Source organism: Lissotriton vulgaris, chromosome 3_2 (assembly GCF_964263255.1).
Source record: "Lissotriton vulgaris chromosome 3_2, aLisVul1.2, whole genome shotgun sequence".
Classification (NCBI taxonomy): domain Eukaryota; kingdom Metazoa; phylum Chordata; class Amphibia; order Caudata; family Salamandridae; genus Lissotriton; species Lissotriton vulgaris.
This window is the reverse complement of record NC_141690.1, coordinates 229,921,250-229,941,451: the sequence shown is the minus strand read 5'-3', so window position 1 is coordinate 229,941,451 and position 20,202 is coordinate 229,921,250. Positions and strand designations below refer to the sequence as shown.

General features: G+C 44.8%; 1 protein-coding gene across 2 annotated transcripts in view; it reads right to left on the bottom strand.

Moving 5' to 3' along the window:
* Nucleotides 1-20,202, bottom strand: part of SMYD1 (SET and MYND domain containing 1) — a 153,770-nt gene that overhangs the window by 94,727 nt on the left and 38,841 nt on the right. For both annotated transcript variants that reach the window (XM_086964272.1, XM_086964271.1), the window contains exon 2: nucleotides 17,114-17,290. In XM_086964272.1, coding sequence (XP_086820398.1) covers nucleotides 17,114-17,290 — 177 coding nt within the window. The remainder of the gene's footprint in view (nucleotides 1-17,113; nucleotides 17,291-20,202) is intronic.

The following is a 20,202-nucleotide window of genomic DNA, read 5'->3' as shown; positions in this document are numbered from 1 at the left end:
CACCTCAAGGATTCACAGAAAGCCCCAGCATCTATAGTCAAGCACTGAAAAGACAACTTGATTGTATCCAAATGCCAGTTAATACCGCCTTACTACAGTACGTCGATGATCTACTGATCACCGCACGAAGTGAACCCGAATGTGAACAAGCATCACTGACAGTTTTACATTTTCTGGCCGACAAGGGACACAAGGTGTCTCCTTCGAAGCTACAATTCTGTGTTCAGCAAGTTGTGTACTTGGGTCACTTGCTGTCCAAAGTGGGGAGACAGCTCACACCTGACCGCATCCAGTTAATTATAAATATGCCACAACCCCAGACACAAAAGGAAGTGCGGGCCTTTATAGGCCTCACCTCGTACTGCAGACAATGGATTCCTCAATATGCATTTCTAGCTAAACCACTCATTCAGTTGACGACACAGGAGGCAGCGACTTCGACTGCCCTCCCTTGGACTCAGGAACATACACAGGCCTTTGAGGAATTAAAGAAAGCTTTATGTCAAGCCCCAGTTTTAGCGACACCATGTTACAGCAAACCTTTTACACTTTTTGTTACAGAACGTGATGGTACAGCGTTGTCTGTCCTCACTCAAGATCAAGCAGGTTCACATAAGCCTTGTGCTTATTTTTCAAGTACATTGGATTCAGTAGCCCAGGCACTCCCTGCGTGCTTAAAGTCAGTTGCAGCGACAGCCCTAGCAATCAGACAGAGCGACTCAATTGTATTAGGACATCCATTAACAGTACAAGTTCCACATTCTGTAGAGGTTCTTTTAAACCGAATCCAGACTCAGCACTTGACTATAACACGACTGACAGGTTATGAATTGACGCTATTCCAGCCACACATAGAAATCAGACGCTGTAACATTCTGAATCCTGCAACATTGTTACCTTCGATTATGACAAATTCAGCCCCGCATGATTGTATAGAGATCATTAATGCAGTACCAAAGCCCCGACGAGACTTAACAGATGTTCCACTGACAAATCCGGATCTGACACTTTATGTGGACGGTTCATGTATGAGAACAAACACAGGAGAATTAGTGGCCGCGTATGCAGTGACCACTGAAACTGAAGTTAAAGAAACACATCGTATTGATACACTGTCCGCTCAAGCAGCAGAGCTCATCGCTCTGACCCGAGCCTGTACACTAGCCAAGAACAGAAATGTTAACATATACACAGATTCACGTTATGCTTTCGGAGTCGTACACGACTTCGGAGTGTTATGGCAAGAACGAGGTTTCTTGACCTCTCACGGTGCCAAGATCCAACGCGGTCCCCTCATTCAAGCACTATTAGAAGCAATACATCTGCCTTCAGGCATATCCATCATGAAGTGTAAAGCACATACTAAAGTTACAGATTCCATTTCCCAGGGTAACGACCTGGCAGACCAAACAGCAAAACATACAGCATTGACTCACACCCAGACAACTGATGTGACAAAGACAATAGTGCCGACACATTGTATGACAGTTAGGGATCCCACACTAGATGTAATCGATATTCAGACACATGCTACTCCAGATGAAATCAAGAAATGGACTGAACTAGGAGGGATCCAGACAGATCAGGGATGGATGACGAAGGGAAAATCTACATGGTTTCTCCCGACTCTATGGTTCAAGTCATAATAAATACAGCACATAGTCCAGCACACCTAGGAGAAAAAGCTATGTTAGACAGTTTACAGAATCTCTGGTACAACAAACATTTACGAGCAGCCGCAAAACAGAAAGTGCGTACCTGCATGATCTGTTGTCAGTTCAATCCAGGTAAAAGCGTCCCCGTAGAGCAAGGTGGATTTCATCCTCCCGATCACCCTTTTGAAGTCCTCCAGATGGATTATGTCCAGATGGACCGTTGTCGAGGATTCAAGTATGTCCTCGTAGTTGTTTGTGCACTTTCCCGTTGGACCGAAGCATATCCAGTCCCAGACTACACTGCCCCGACCACTGCCAGGCAGCTGGTTCGAGAATTCTTCCCACGGTACGGCTTGCCTCGTATCGTGTACTCAGATAACGGACAGCCATTCTCGTCCGAGCTCATGAAGCAGGTTTCACTTCTGCTAGGATATCAGTGGAAATTCCATTGCGTCCGACATCCCGAGGCAGCTGGCCTTGTAGAAAGACATAACCAGACACTGAAAACACGCCTTGCCAAAATATGTAAAGAGAAAGGGGTCGACTGGATAGTCGCCCTGCCAGTTGCACTGTTCTATATGAGAATGGTCCCCCATTCGAGATCAGGACTATCCCCGTATGAGGTGGTCTTTGGCAGACCACCAAATATGTGGGGGACGCCCATGCCTAAGAAAATAACCGATGTTGATTGTAATATGCTGACAGATTACCTTGCCTCCTTGATGTCTGCACTCCAATCATGTCGTTCACAGGTTGCCGCAGCCTTTCCCGACAACACTGATGTAAAGCCACACGACGTCCGTCCCGGTGACACTGTGTTGATTCGCAACTTCGACAGGAAAAGCCCGCTGGAGCCCCGCTGGAAGGAGCCGAAGATCGTCCTTCTGACCACGAGGACGGCAATTAAAGTTGAGGGCCGAAAGGGGTGGATCCACACGAGTCATATTAAAAAATGTAATGAACTGTTGCCAGAGACTGACTCTTCCACCCCCTCAAAGGACTGCCTGGATACTAGTGACTTTAAAGTTCCCAAGAGAGAGAAAACTCCCCAAGAGGAGTACAAAACGAAACTACGGTCTAGCAAGTCCGACAGTTTAATTGTTTAAGTCCTCCCCTAGGTGAATCGGTTAAATTAGTTTCTGACATGTATCCCCTAGACCGAGATAAAGAGAGAGAGAGAAAATTCAAGAAACATGCATATTGTAAATCACTTCGTAGTCACTGTATAGTGACATTATTGGTTATGTTTTTTCTAAGTCTTTTGATTATTGTTGCCAGTATATTGCTGCCCATATATTACCCTATCTTCAAGCGTGAACAATCTGTTTACAATGTCACTGCCGAACATTCTTTTAGCGAATTACCCCCTCATGAGTTATCTTACAGACTTGCGCTGCGCAACAACACATTCATTAGTATGTTACATCACTCCCATCAGACTAATAATGCTACAAACTGTTGGATATGTGGCCGACTCCCTCCCTATCAGAAATACAAGGGAGTTCTGCCCCTCTTTCCGTACCCGTTCACTCACAATGGCTCATGTGGAGCATGGTTTAGAATAATTAATTCCTTAGATCCTGATATTGCTGTTTTCGAAGGAAATTGGGTTTGGGGAAACCTGAACTTAGTTCTGCTTAACGCCTGTTATCCCGACAAAAAGGGACTCCCCACTAGGATAGGAACTGATCTAGAAAATGAAGTATATGGATTAGGTAATTATACAATTAACCTTATGATTCTTACTGTTGAATCCGAAGCTGCACCAGTTCTCCCTGCTATGTCAGTATTACCAGTCACAGGTGACTTATGTGTCAGAAAGAAGGGTTCAGTACACTTAGGTCATAGTAAATGTACTACTGTGGTCGAATTCAGTGATCAAGGCAAGTCTTCATTTAGAGCTACTCGTCATTCCTACTTTGTTTGTGGCCATACCGCATACATACGCTTACCTCCAGATTGGGATGGTACCTGTTACATTGCATTCCTTCTGCCACCTGTTTTCCTAGCCCCTCCTGATTACCACAGAAATACAAATCTAGTAAAGAATAGACTCCGAAGAGATCTCCCGATTGTCGACTATACTGAAACGGCATGGGAGCAATACACAGACTTCAATAAAGGTTTCTTCCCCTACTTAGGTACTGTCTTTAATAGTAAACTGATACGAAGATTAACTCGAACCCTCGAAGCAGTAGTGAATGAAACTACCTCCGCTCTAGGCAACTTAACAGAGGAGCAATCTGCCATGCGGGTTGTTGTTCTCCAAAATCGTCTTGTTATTGACGTCATCCTAGCAGATAGGGGCGGAGCTTGTAAGGTCATCGGGTCAAGTTGCTGTGTTTTCATTCCAGAAAACGCGCCAACAGTATATAAAGCTATCACACGTCTTCATAAAATTGCAAGCTTCTGCTATGTATCCACCCACTTGTGACACTTTTATGTGACGTTTCTAGCACACACCTCCATGTTCACGCCTAGTTCACGCCTTTTTGATTACGTATTGCTAACACGTGTGTGTTTTTATCTTGTTTCTCTCAGCTGTTACGCCTACTGTATTGGTATTCATTATATGGTTTAAGTATAAAAGTTATGTCTTGTCAATAAAGTATGCTCTATCCCTTCCTGCACCCCAGTGGTGTCAGGAACCCGATATCCAGTACCAGAACCATTCCTTTTTAAGGAATAAAACCCCTAAGAACTCTAACACCACGGACTCTGCGTCTTTCTTTCCGATTGAGTTATTTTTGTTTAAGTACTTACCTGCATAGAAATTAGGACGGTAAATCAAATATTTACCACAGAGTTCTAAGGAAGGGAGGGACTCAAGTGCACATTTTATCCCTTCGATAACCGAAGAAGAACGAGGGGGAAACCAGCTGTTCTTTGTGGACATTGAATTATGGATTGATCACGACCCTAAGTATGTCCGTGCCATGGTAGACTCCGGAGCGACAGGTTGCTTCATGGATTTGACAGAAGCACAGAGGTTGGGAGTAACCCCGGTGGATAAAACCGTCGTAGAAGAAGTGTTTGCAGTAGACGGTCATGTGTTGGAATCCGGTCCTATCACCCAACATACCCCGGAGTATGAGATGTGGTATGGGGGTTATCATAAGGAGCAGCTGTCGTTTAACCTCATCCATGCCCCGAATTATGGAATAATATTGGGACTCCCGTGGCTGAAAAAGCATGAACCAGATATAAAATGGAAAGAGCGATCTTTGGAATTTACCTCCTCATATTGCCACGACCATTGTATCCAGGAGAATCCCCAACCATCTATGATACTGGCTGTTACTCACACCATTTCCACTGCCGCGGAAAAAGAAGTGGAACTACCTCAATGTTACCAGGAGTACGAAGAGGTCTTCAGTAAAACTAAAGCAGAAGTACTTCCTCCCCATAGGGAATACGATTGCCGCATAGATTTAACACCAGGGTCCGTGGTTCCATGTGGTCGTATCTATGCATTGTCTCAACCTGAAACGAAACACCTGCGGGAATATTTGGATAATCTACTTGCATTAGGATTCATCCGACCATCAAGGTCCCCAGCAGCTTCCCCTCTTTTCTTTATTCCAAAGGCCAATGGGGAATTACGCTGCTGTATTGACTACAGGGCATTAAACGCTATCACCACCAAAAACCAATACCCACTTCCTTTGATTCCTGTATTACTGGAACAAGTGAGATCGGCCAGGATTTATACAAAATTGGATCTTAGGGGAGCTTACCATTTAGTACGCATACGATCAGGCGATGAATGGAAAACCGCTTTCAAAACCAGGTATGGGCTCTTTGAGTATCTCGTGATGCCCTTTGGGCTATGCAACGCCCCAGCCTCATTCCAATTTTTTCTTAACGAGGTGTTGCGAGACTACCTGGACATCTTTGTAGTCGTCTACATTGATGACATTCTTATATACTCTAATGAGGAATCGGAGCACATCCAACATGTGAGGCAGGTGCTGGAGGCTCTAAAACAAAACCAACTGTACTGCAAATTAACGAAATGTGAGTTTCACGTCACAACTGTGGAATTCCTGGGAGTCATGCTCACTCCGTCAGGGCAGATAATGGCTGAAAGGAAGGTACGAGGCATTGTGGAGTGGCCACAACCCACCACGGTCAAGGATATCCAGAAACTTCTGGGTTTTGCTAACTTCTATCGGAGGTTCATCTCTCACTTTTCGGATCTGGTGGCACCTCTCACACGATTAACCCGGAAGAACACCCCTTTTTTATGGGGAACCGATGAGCAAACAGCGTTTAATCGTTTGAAAACAGCGTTCACATCTGCTCCAATATTGGTTCATGCTGACCCTAACCTCCCTTTCGTGGTAGAGGCTGATGCGTCAGAACTAGCGGTGGGGGCTGTTCTCTCGCAGAGGAGTGAAGATACAGGTCACCTACATCCCATCGCCTTCATGTCACGCAAGCTAAATCCTGCAGAACGCAATTATACTATTGCAGAAAAGGAATTGCTAGCAATAAAAGACGCCTTCACAGAGTGGAGGCACTGGTTGATGGGTGCCACGCACCAAATCACGGTTTATACAGACCACCGCAATCTCCAGTTTCTGAGAGCCGCTCGCCATCTCACACCCAGACAACTGAGATGGATGCTCTTCTTTTCTGAATTCCATTTTGTGGTCACCTTCCGTCCGGGATGTGACAACCGGAAAGCTGATGCTCTCACACGTCAAGAAAGTCACCCCCCATTGATGGAGTCTCTTGAAACCAGCATCATCAAACCTCAACAGGTGGTAGGGGTGGCCCATACGGAAGAATTTCTCCACAAGGTCAAGAAAGGCATCCAGACCTTTGCTTGGAAAACATGGATTCGGTTACACCCGGAATGGAAAATACGTCAAGGACTGCCAAGGAAGGGGTCTCAATTGCTTCTCCCCACTCTTGCATTGAGACAGCAAGTATTCAAGTGGTGCCACGATCTACCTTGCGCAGGACATACTGGAGGGAAGAAAACTTTGGAAAAGCTGCTACGCTCTTACTGGTGGCCCACCATCCGGCCGGATGTGTTTGCTTGGGTTCAACGATGTGAGGTCTGTTCGCAGGCCAAAAGCGATCATAGACCAGCACAAGGGCTGTTACAAACAATGCCCACGCCTGTGAGTCCTTGGGAAAGCTTTTCAGTTGATTTTGTGGTGGGACTCCCTCGGGATCATGGGATGTCAGCGATAGTAGTAGTCGTGGACTACTTGACCAAGATGGGCCACTTCATTGCCTGTAGAGGGGTACCCACAGCTAGTCAATTAGCCCAGTTACTGCTCATACATGTTGTTCGGTTGCATGGCCTACCTAAGGTCATTGTTTCAGATAGAGGGGCACAGTTCACCGCCAAATTTTGGAGGGTCTGGTGTGATCGATTGGGCATTGCCTCCTCATTGTCCACCAGCTTTCATCCGCAAACGGATGGGCAGACCGAAAGGTTAAACCAGACCCTCAAACAATACCTGAGGTGTTTTGTGGATACCTCTACTGAAGCATGGGTGGAATGGTTATGGTCGGCTGAGGTGGCATATAATGACGCAATTCATTCCTCAACGTTGTGTACCCCGTTTTTCTGTACTTATGGGTTTCATCCCAGATTCGTCCCTTTGAGTGTGCCAGGAGTTGAAGCCCCAATTCCACAGTTACAGACAAGATTGGTGAAGTTACGGAAGACTGTTATGCAGGCCAGAAACAACCTTGTAAAAGCGAAGCTTAGGTACAAAGCTCAAGCCGATAGACATCGTAGGCCTTGTCCTGGGTACAAGAAAGGGGATAGGGTGTGGCTGTCCACTCGGAACATCCGCTTCAAAAGGTTCAGTGTTTTCAACCCCCGGTTCATTGGTCCTTACCAGGTGATCCGGCATGTTAACCCCGTAGCGGTGAAGCTAAAACTCCCCTCGCATTTCAGGATACACCCTGTGTTCCATGTCTCGCTGATCAAGCCTGCGCGTGGTCCGAGTCAGGCTGCGCCTGCGCCCGTGAGAGTGGAACAAGATGTAGAGTACGAGCTGCGGCGCATCTTGGACTCTCGTAGGGTGAGGGGGAGGCTTCAGTACCTGGTGTCATGGAAGGGGTATGGTCCCGAGGAGGACTCGTGGGAACCTGTGGGGGCGGTTCATGCTCCTAGACTGGTGCGGAGGTTCCATCTAGCACATCCTGGTAAACCTGGTGGCAGTCAGTGAGTGTTGTGAGAGGGGGTGTACTGTCACGATTCACTCCCCCGACCTCTGGTAAATCACTGCCTGCCTTATCATACGAAACGGAATAGAAAACTACATTTCCCATGATCCTTGGCGCCGCGCGCTCCTATGACGCGACGCGACTAGGGATTATCAGGAAGTCTCACGGCAGACGCGCTGCCGATTATTCCTGCTTGCGTCTTGGTTCGTGTACTTTGGATTCGTTATTCAGGATTCTTGGAGATCGGCGGAGGCAAGGTTTGGCTCGTGCTGAAGGGACACGCCGCTTTCAGCGTGTGGGTTCAGCGTTTCGTGTTTTCAGAACCTGTTTGTGGATTATTCTGGTGGGGCTTAGGAAGCGCCTACAACGTGGTGTTCTTTGGTGTGGTGCCGCTCGAGTGTGGAATAACCGGAGGGGCTTAGGAAGCGCCCGTATCTGACCATCATTCCATCTACAGGTTTTCTCGGAATCGAGTGGGGCACTAACATTCCTAGTGTGTTTGTTGAATCCGTTTATTGTGTACTTTCAGGGAGCGTCTTGCTCCGATTAGCGCAGGACACCTGGGTATAGGTGCCGCCTTACCTATTCAGTACTATTTACTCACTTGGAAGCGCTTACAGAGCAGGATCTGTAGAGACGCTATAAACATACTGTAAGCTGGGCATATGATTTGTTTTCTTAACTCTTACTTTATAGGGAATGTTGGAGAGATCTGGGGGTAGTCGCGTCTTGCACACCCTGAGGTCATTATTCTAAGCATTTCCTCGGAGGAGACAGACCTTTTGTTATTAACCACCGTTTTCCAGGAATGTGATCGTTATTTGCTTTCCATTATTGGTGCTCTGGGGCAACTTTAAGTTATCTTTATCCTACACAAGGGTAGGTGTTCATTGCTGGCCTAATCTTTCAGAAGCAGGAAGGGAGGGAACCTGGGGGTTTGCTAATGCTCTCTGTATTATATTTTCCAGTAATTTAACCAGGGGATATAGAAGCCGCCCCTAGATCCTTCCTGCATACAGGCACACCTGTGGGATATACAGGTGAGGTAACAGGTGTTTTGTTACGTAGTATATGTTCCAGTTTAGGGGTCTGAGGTACTTATCCCTTGTTTCTGTGGTTACAGGTGACGGTTACAAGTGCCCAGCTGTTCTCTTCCGGACCCAACTTTTCCCCCGCTTGATCGCCTTAACAGTCTGGTCACATTTACAGTCAGACTTGGGTTGATCTAGAGGTGGGCCCCCTAATAGCATCGACCCAATCCTGAGGAGCCTCCAGGACGGACCTGACATATGCACTCTATTAAATAGCATATTTTGCACGTTCCCTGTAATGTGAAACTTTTGCAGCAAATTTTGACTTTATATACTAAACCATAATATGGAGAGGGTCAACATGTGTATTATTTAACAAAGGAAAAAGGGAGATAGGAGAATTGATTGGAAATAACACTTCAGTCAATGGGTAAATGTAATGTATGATATATTTTGTAGATATTTTGTAAATATATCAATCTACCTTTCCCTTTGTATATAGACCAATGCAAATTGTAATTTTGGTTTTAGACAATATCTCCGATTATGTAGTATTTTCTTTATGTCTATGTTTTGCTGACGTTTCACCATTGGGGACACACACAGTATATAAATTGCACTTATTGGTTCTTATGGTCATGTGATCAAGGCTGCCGTGTTGCAGCCGAAACGCGTCATGCTGGGGACAGAAGAACAATAAACCACCTTTAATTTGAATAGAGAGCAGTTTTGTGGTCTGTACCTACGTCTGTGGAGTCGGAGTCTATTGCCGATCAGTAGGAGTGTGGAACGGATATCTACATATATATACATCGAGAAAATCGTCAACATACAATTAGCCCGCCACCTGGAGGACAACAACATCTTGGACCCGTCCCAGTCCGGGTTCAGATGAAACCACAGCTCCGAGACAGCCCTCATCGCCGCCACTGACGACATCAGGCACCAACTCAACAATGGCGAAACATCAGCCCTCATCCTCCTGGACCTGTCAGCCGCCTTCGACACGGTCTGCTTTTGCACTTTAAAGACACGCCTCCTAGAAGCCGTAATCCAAGAGAAGGCCCTTGACTGGATCACATCCTTCCTCTCCGGCAGAACCCAGAGCGTCCGCCTCCTGCCCTTCCGATCCGAAGCCACCGGCATCATCTGCGGTGTCCCCCAGGGCTCATTATTCAGCCCGATGCTGTTCTACGTCTATATGTCCCCCCTCGCACAAGTGGCCCGCCAACACGACCTCAACATCATCTTAAGTGCCGACGACACCCAGCTCATCCTCTCCATCACCAAGGACCCACACACCGCCAAAACCAACCTCCACGAGAGAATGAAGGCCTTCGCCGACTGGATGAGGGACAGCCGTCTGAAGCTAAACTCGGACAAGACGGAGATAATCATCCTCTGACCCACCCCCTCAGCCTGGGATGACTCCTGGTGGCCGACCACACTGAGAACAGCACCAACACCCACCGGCCATGCAGGCAACCTAGGATTCATCCTCGACTCCACCCTCTCCATGTCTAAACAGGTCAACGCTGACTCCTCCTCCTGCTACAGCACCCTCCGCATGCTTCTCAGGATCTACAAGTGGATCCCGACCGAAACAAGAAGAACGGTGACACAGGCCCTCGTCAGCAGCAGACTGGACTATGGAAACGCACTCTACGCAGGGATTCCAGCCAAACACCTACGACGACTACAACGCATCCAAAACGCCTCCGCCCGATTGATCGTCAACGCCCCCCGCCGCAGCCACATCACCCCCCACCTGAGAGCCCTACACTGGCTCCCCGTCGACAAGAGGATCACCTTCAAACTCCTCACCCACGCACACAAACCACTCCACAACGCCGGACCAGCCTACCTGAACAACAGACTCAGCTTCCACACCCCCACCCGCCAGCTCCTCCAGCCTTGCTGCTGTCCCCCGCATCCAACAAACGACCTCCGGCGGCAGATCCTTCTCCTACCTCGCCGCCAAGACCTGGAACATCCTCCCTACCCACCTACGGCAGACCCAAGACCTACTCGCCTTCAGAAGACTCCTCAAGACCTGGCTCTTCAAGCAGTAGCGGCACCTTCCCCCCCCCCACCCCCAACCCCCCCACCCCTTAGCGCCTTGAGACCCTCATGGGTAAGTAGCGCGCTTTACAAGTACTCTGATTGATTTATATCTAGGCATTCAGGTCGTTGCTGCACTATTTTTTCAAATAAAGCTTTGGGGAAATGAGAGAGGCGCAGGGGCAATCCTGTTTGTTAGATGTCCAGATATCAAATAAAAAAATATCGACCTGCAACCAGATAGACTGCAGGATATCGAGCTGCACAATATTGTCAAGGTAAGCACACACAGGGCAGTGTAGATTTGCATTTGTAACTCTACTTACCTTGACAATTTTGTGTAGCTTGACATGTGCAATCGATCTTGTTGTAGGTCGAAATTTAAAAAACAACATTGTGTTAGAGGACCGGGGAAGGGACAAGTCGGACCACTGTTTGGATAGAGTCAGAGTACAGGGGTCCCAGGGCAGGCGTAGACTACTTCCCTTCGTCTGGGAGTAGGGGAAAACAGACTACAAAGGGGAATGTTACAAGTTGTAAAACAAAAAGCGAATCCATTTCAAATATATTGAAAACCAAAAAAACAATACCACACCTCCTGTGAACTAGGCCTGTAATTGGTTAAAATCCTCATAGAAGAGATGACAACCTCTTTTAGAAGTCTTTCTAAGGAACCAAATGACTCATTATGAGGCCTGTTATTAGTATCCTCTGGGAATATGGGGAAAACATAAGCCAAGTCATTAAAATATTGGCAGGGTAGGGTGAGTGGCACAGCTATTTAAAGCCATGCTTAGGACTACTTTTCAACACTAAACACCTTACAATAGTGTGTTGTCATAACAAAGGCAAACTAATCTAAAAGCATATTTAGTGCATATGACTTCACGGTGGATCTCATTACACGTGGACCATAAGTAGCAATAAAAAGATGTGTGGGAAGCTGCATGGGAGAATTACATGAGGATTCAGAACTGGGTTTACCAATTCCGCCGGTAATTAGTCAATCTTCTCCATTAAGCATTATCAAAGACAGCTCACTCTCACTCACTGGCTTGGAGGTTTTTGTGGTTTTGTCAATGGAGATTTGCTGATTGATCAGATTTCTTTACAATTCTGATCTCAGATTTTAAAGGATTTGAATAACCTCTTTCGCAAGATTTTGGTTTTCTAGTGTCATTTTATTGTAGTACACCGTAGATATACAGTACCCCCGGTGAGGGGTTTGAGTGCTTCTGTAGACGAGCAGCATACTTCGCCGTGGTGCCACGACTTACTCTCTCATTCTACTTGCATGTGTTGCAGTTAGTCATATACCATGCAACACTACTGAAACTGGTTTACCCATTAGCTGCATTGCAGTTCCAATTCTAGAGGAAAATGAGTTGTTAATTTTTGCTGATGCAAATGTTTCAGTTATGTTTACACACATATGTTGGAATGGTGGGAACACAGTGTAGAATGTGTATTGTACAATGGTTTAAACTTCCTAGTGAAAAAGACAGAAAAGTTGTTAACTATCAAAAAGCCATCTTAATATTTTCCATCCAAGCTGCTGAGTAGGGTGGTAAGTTTTCCCAAAAAGCATGGAGAATTTAAATTATTATTCACAGTTCCAGTGGCAGCCTCCTACTTCAGTCTCAAAATATCTCTTTCAGTTATTCTGGGTGCCAGGATGCCTGGAGTAGTATGTATTGACACTGGGTTTGGCCTGCGTGGAGGACTGGGAGCTGGAGAAGAATGCTTGCACTTGGCAGTCATCCATTGACACTAAAGTATGCGGTATGTGCATTCTCAAGAGATCTGCAGACCAGAGGACAGGTTTTCATTGTTTCCCTAAATAGTTTGCCTTTAAATTCCTTTGTTATGGCGTATCTACTGGAAATAGTGTTATAGGGACCATAATACTTAAAAAACATATTTAAGACTAAACTACAAATAAAGGATTATATGGATCTCTTCTGTGGTTGCCACCTTTCCAAGGTAAAAATACTCCCATTTCTTGTTGTTTTAGGAGTCTGCAGAGGCCGGACATGATACTAATTAGGATTTTAAACAAAGTGGAATGTATTAATTTGTAACATTACTTTCTGCCTTTGTTTACTTAAATTATTAATCAGGGATCGTTGATGTAGCCCTAGAACACATTAAAAAATGCTTGCAATTTGTATTTGCTGCTTGAAGTATGTACAGATAAAGGCTAAAAATTTCGACTTTCTGTGATTTTGATTATTTTTGTACCGGCTTGTAAATTAAAATACCGGTGGTGATTGGTAGAAAGCTGGTCAGGTGGCAACCCTAGTCTCTTCATAAGCTACAGCGCTATGTAGTCTTCAGTTTAAAAGGTACTCACAGTTTTCTTCCAATGATATTGCTGGTATGTTCAGCCCACTTACAAAGCCACTGTGTGTGCATTCGCAGTATATATGTAACTCAAGCAAGCATTGGAATAACCAACAGGTTTCACTGCTGAGACCTATTGCTTTGCCATTGCTTGGTGTGGTGTAAAACCATCCAGGATTTCTTTATATATAGGCAAATCAGCCACTTATAGATATATGACAATTAGATTTCTGGGTCCAATTTTAATTGAAATATATCCTTTCTATTAGTCTAGAAAACTAAACAAACAGGATACTTATTGACGTTGACAGCACATGCTGAGTTAAAAAGAAAAATCAATAGGTAGTATCAAAGTAACCCCAGGTTTGCGACCTATGATCAGTGGTGGCTCCTACACTATGGCGGAGGAGCGTCGCCCCCACCTTCCTGGCCAGCCGAGAGAAAGGGAAAATACATGATAATAAAATAGTAATATTTTCATTTTTATTTCTTCAGTATGGAGCTGAGTCTTTGGGGGTGTGGCCATGCTATGCCAAGCACGGAAGGGGAGAGATGGGCAGCATTGCAGTCAGTACGCATGCTGGTTTGGACGGCCATTTTAGGGCAGTCAAACCATCATGCGCATTGACAACTCGCCAACCCGAGCTACACTGTCGGATGGAGAGCAGGCGTAGGCTCCCAGTCTCCTTTGGAACAGAAAACAAGCCTGCCCAGGATAATCCCAGCATTGCTCTCATGCTGGCCGGCATAATAGAAGCACTGGGATTGGCCGTGGGGAGTCTGGGAGCCTCAGCATGTACACAGCAGGATGGAGAAGAGCAGCAGAGTGGTGATTGGTGAGGAGCAGGTAAGTTAATATTATTTTTTTATTTATTTTGCTGTCCGTTCGCCCCCCATTCCATACCTCCCCACTCCATCACTTTGCTGCGAAACCAGCCGCTACTGCCTATGATTTATGAAATCGCCCCCAGCATGTTAGTGGGACGGTTGTATGATGTTACAACGCGATCAAAAGGATTGCGGTACATCACAACGCATCTTTTACAACGCAAGTCGTTACCGTGACTTACGCTGTAGGGTGCTGGACTAAGGAATAGTAAGATTTACTATTCCAACTCCAGCCTACGTACAGTAGGGAAGGTGTTGGCATAGTAATTCTACTATTCCTTAGTCTAGAGCGCCCTCCAGCGCAAGTCGTGGTAACGACTTGTGTTGTAAAAGACGCGTCGTAATAGCACTGCAGTGTTTTGACCACATTGTGAAGGATGTTCCCCTACTGGGACTAGTAAGCAACACCCTCCATGACAGTCAACCTTGTACCTTGCCTTTTGCCTGAGTTTGACGAAGGGCCAAGGAGAAAACTTTGTGCTATGTCTATCTCTTGGCATGTCTCACCTTGACAGAATTCTGATAAGTGGTAAACCCAGCATGCCTCAGCTTGATAGCTGCCCGGTTAATCTGCACACACTGAAATGGAAGGGGCATCTATCATGTCAGGAGGCCAAAATGCTTTCCAAGGGTCCGCCATCTCAAAACCAACAGGGGTAAAATGTAAAAAAATACCATCCACTGCTAGAAAATGCAAAGAAAGCTGTGCTGGAGCATACCCTTCCCCTGATGAGTGGAGTCAGTAAACTACAAAAACTGTGTGCGATCGACACTCCCCCAAAGTATGCAAGAACATGGCCTTCCTGTACAAAGTGAAATATGAACAGGCATCCGTTTTGAATTGTTATGAATGATGCAGTAGACCGCTGGTATTCATTGTGAAAAGCATATGTTAAAGTCAATAGGGATTTAATTGTGGTTTGTTGTTACTCTATGGTAAAGCCTACAGATATGAATTTTGTTACATGGGGATCTTACAGATTACCACAGTAGACATTGGTTTTGGTGTTTGGTACCCCTTGTGACAAACCATTGATATAGAAGGTTTGCCCCGTGAGAATGTGTTAAAGAAAATGGTCTTTTTATAGGATTGTTATTATACTGTGCTATTGGAATTTGGTGTTGGTGATCCATCCGAACAACCCGTGGGGATAGAAGATATGCACTAATATAATCTATGTGGGGTTCTCCTAGGAAACATGTTGTGTTGCTTTTGACAACTATAATTTTACATGCATTTGTACTTTTATGACTGTATGTCTGGTGACTACCCTCGTGGAAGGTACATACTCAAAACAGTAGGCTCGAGTTGGTTTTTGCAACACGTCAATGATGAAGGCCATAGGCCTGATTGTTTATTGTAGAAAGGTATGATAAACCCAATAGCCCTGCCACATTGATTGTGAAAAGCATATTTTAAAGTCAATGGGCATTTAAGGTTCATTTGTTATTTCTCTGTATTAAAGCCTATAGCTATGTATTTTGTTAGATGAAATGTCACAGATGACCTTTTTAAGAAGGATTTTGGTGTTTGCTACTGCCTTTGAAAAACCCTAGGTGTGGTTTTGACTGTAATTAATGTTTCTAGAATCTCTTTTAAGCTGTCTGCCACAATCTAGTCATAAAAAAGCCATTAAATAATACATACAACCATATACATAAACATATATCTACATAGCTGCATAAAGGGCCTTTAAGTCTGCTATGTTGTGCCACTGAAGTCCACACGAGTCATTTGCTCTCTTGCTCTGTGAATGACAGCATCTTCCGATCAAGTGTGTATATCCACCTGCAAACAAGTGTACTTCAGTGTAAGGCTGATCGGTCATACCCTATTTTTCAGTGTTCTCCTTTTTAGTTCCCTTTTCATTTCTTAGTTTCTCTTTTTTTTTAATTGTTCGAAAGAGGAGCTATACAGCCCTTCAGGCAGCGCTAACAGATTGCTTGCTTGCCGGCATTTCATTTACAGTGCGTGTGTCCTAAATAGCCACTTCCTCTAATTTAGACCATTATGAAATACTGTTGTTCATAGTGTATCATTTTTTACCATTCCAGGATGGCCAACACTTTTGCTCTAAATGTGGTAACTATGCTGAAACTTTAAAATAACATTAGACTTTTTAATATAATTCCTCTGCGAGACAGACTAGCACTGCTAAATTTAGTTTCATTATTGCAAGCATTTGCCCACGTGTTTAGAGCTGCATGTTCTATTTTTCTACTTGTATCCTTTTAATATAGTTGGCATATGTTATTAAGTTTATGTTTTATCGTCGTCGCCTGAGAGGATGAATTGAAGAATGAGTCGGAGAATGGATTAATCAATACATTCGTGCATAGACAAGTGCATGAAGAGTCAATGAGGCACTTTTTCAATAGGCCAGGCCTACTGGTATTGCCAACGCTTGTTTCTGAGTGTATGCTTTGCACAGACATCTAGATGTTGAAAGCTATATTACTGCATATCTTCAAATACAAACAATGTCTGAATGAAGGTATGCATTTTTTGTAAATGTAAATGTGGCAGAGGTGCCAAGATATAAACTCAGGCTGACATAAAATATACCATGATCAATGTCATTAATGGTGACAGTAAATAGCACCATTAACGTCACTGATGACATCATGCAAGCCATAAAGACATAGTTTTACATATCTCTTAATTGACAGTGGAAATATAGAGCAACTCCTGTATGTAAACTTGGGAAGTAATCTTTACGTTAAAAGGGGTAGTAGAGCCTTCCATACACAATTAACGCCTCTGAGGGTAGGCACTGCTAATGAACATAAACGCACCATCTATTTTGTCTTAAAGGGACGTTAATCGCTAACAGTAGCCGACAGGCACCGCATTCAAAGACCACTGTTCACCTATTTTGCTTTTATGTATCGGCTATATCCCAATGCACAGCCGTCTATGAGAATGTGTATAACTCTCACCTTATATTCTCAGTGGGCACCTTTCCTAACTTCTTGATGGCCGCACACTCGCCCTTGTGCACCGCCCAGGCATCCTTCTGGCAGGTCCTGTCACAGTAGTGCGCAAACTTGCAATGGCCGCAGCGATGGAGCTTCTCTTGCCTTCTAAAGCAGGTATGGCACACCCGGTGAGTCAGGCTGAGATCACAAAGGGAAACAAAGAGTTAAATCCATATCGTTGCTGTACATTCATGTAGAATATATTTTAAGCAATAGGAAATAAGTGGATAGAAGCTCAATTACTTCGGTAAAGACCATCTCTTTCAATTCACATTTTAGGACATTTGGATCCACCTGTGTCCCCCAAATGTAGCTGCAAGCCAAGAACCAAATTCCAAATATGTCATCAGACTTGAGCACCGTTGTTGATTCCCTAGAATGCCAGCAGCAGTGGAAATGAAATAATACACCCTTATAACCCCCGAAGACATCCCAGAGTCTGACCAGTTGGGCCACCTTTGACACCTCAACACCATCTCATTTGCTTCTGAAGGCAATGAATGAAAACAACACAAAGCAATCATGGCTTCTGTGGCCCTGATCACTACCTGCTTTTGCAACTACCTTCATGACCCTTGAGACCAAGGACAGACAGCTGTCACTGCTCAATTCTAAAACTATATGTCTACATACTTGATCGACAACTCGATTGATCGACTACATGCAACATGCCATCTACAAAAATCTGTGGGTACCAGGTTGGAGGGATAAGACCAAAGCTCATTCTATGATCTGGGAAGGAGGTTTAACACATTTTATCTGAAGGTGGCCTTGAATGGGATAAATTCCACTTTCTCTTGTATCCTTAGGCAATCTCCTGTCTTGCTGAAGATAGCTTTAAAAGCTAAATAATCATTTGTATGTCCCTCTCCATCTGCATTATGTTCTAGCTACACATTTTCAATTAACTCGAAAGGCTTAAATTGCATGAAAACAAAGGAACTAACAACTGCATTACAAGACTTCTGTTTAACTGAGCAAATATTACAACACGCTAGAACGTGCTAAGTTCATTAAATAGGCAACTCTTTAAAGAAATGTTCTTTTGGTAGTAGCTTTTCAGAAACATCATTAAAGTTATCTGGCCTCTGGGGACTACTGATGAATTCCTGTGCTTGCTTTGCGTACAGAGTGCGCATAACAGCCTATTCTTTCCCCCAGATGCATCAAGCATCCATTTTGCGATTCCTTATTAGCGAAAAATAAGGAATCGCTAATAAGGAATAGTAAAATGCTATGCAAGAAGAACTCGCTCAAAAAATAGCAAATTCTTAAAATTCCTTAATTGCGACTCGCAAATTGCGAGTTGCAATTAAGGAATACCTCCTTATTCATTCCTATGGGCCTAAAGGCCCATAGGAATGAATGGGAAGACATTCTCAGTTTGCGAATCGCAATTAGCGAATCACAAATTGAGAATGTGATTTCAAGGGTGCAGGGGTGTCCAAAGGACACCCTGTTACACCCCTGAAATTGATCTGTGCACATGTGTTGCGCACACACATGCCCTTAGGGCATGTGTGTGCGCAACATGAAACTTTCAAAAAATGCACAAAAGGGCATTTTTCAAAGTTTTTGCAAATTACCATGAAGTTGAACTTCATGGTAATTTGCCACTCCTATTAGCGAAATCCTTAATTTTTTAACTGTGATGCATTGCATTTAAGGAATCTCAATTTGAGATTCCTTAAATGCAAGTAATCGCAATTTAGCGAATTCTTAATTTGCGATTTTTGCATTTGGGATGATGCATCCCAAATGCAAAAATACCGGTCGCAAAGGGGCAGATTATGAGAATCTGCCCCTTTGCGAGCGGATTTTACCTTGATGCATCTGGGCCTTTATGTTTACACTAAAGTGGTTCAACTGGAAAGATGGTGCACCAGCAAGGACACGGCCGGCAAGCTCACCTTCATGGCAGCCCTCAACCTCTACACAGACAGCTGAGATATTCAAAGGAAAAGGCTTTAGAAATCAAGCTCTAGTTACAGCAAAGAACTCTTCAAAGAATTCTCCGACCCCTCAGCCAGGGCTTGACAGGCCATAGCGCCCAAAGGGCGCTTTACCTGATGAGCTGGGAGGGTGGGGGCTGTTTTTTTACCAGTGGGGGGCGTTTTTTTGTTACTGGGGGCTGGTTTTGCAGCAGTGCTGTAATAATGGCCCCTGTAACAAAAGCGGCAGCGGTGCTTGATACTAGTACGTCCCCCGTGCATGAGCTTCTCAATAGCCCCCATATGCCCCCCCCCCCCTCCTGGGGCCGGTCGAGCTGAATTGCCAGGGCTGGTTTCTGTTCCCAGTCCGGCCGTACCCTCAGCTGCACAAACAACATTATCCCCTCGCAGGAACTCTGTGACAACCTTGCAAACATCACCCACAACAAGATTGCCAACATCTATAGAAACTCCAATCTCTAGTCCAAGGCCACCGACTTCTTCAAGCAACACAGCGACACCACTACCACCACAAACCGAATAGAGCCAGCTCGTTCCACAGGACACCAACTCCATCATGAACTCAGTCCACTCAGGGGCCTCGACATACCCGTGCACTCACCACATCTTCAACCTAGGCAAAGCCAGAGCCAGCCACATACTCACCCCCTTGTTCAACACCTCAACTGCCACAGCCATCTTCCTCGAGGACTGGAAACCGGCAGAAGTTAACTCCCTACTAAACAAACCATTGGCTGAGCCCAGGCAATGGTTACTGATTTTAGAATAAGGGATGTACTAAAATTAGCTAAGATTTTAAAATGTTGTTTTTATTCAGTGGCGTTATTAATTATTATTTGTATTATGTGTAATTGTGAACAAATTGTTAAGGTTTTTAACTAACTAAACATAAATGTACACACTTACTTACATTGGTAGTCCCCAGCGAACTCAGCAACTACTAAACAATCTCCCAGCTCATGTTCCTGGACAAAGTATTAGAATAACCCATCAACCAACAAGTCAAGTCAAGTCAAGTCAAAGAATTTATATAGCGCACAACATACCCGGAGGGTTTCAAGGCGCTTAGGAAGGGGAGGAGGATTACTTGTCAAATAT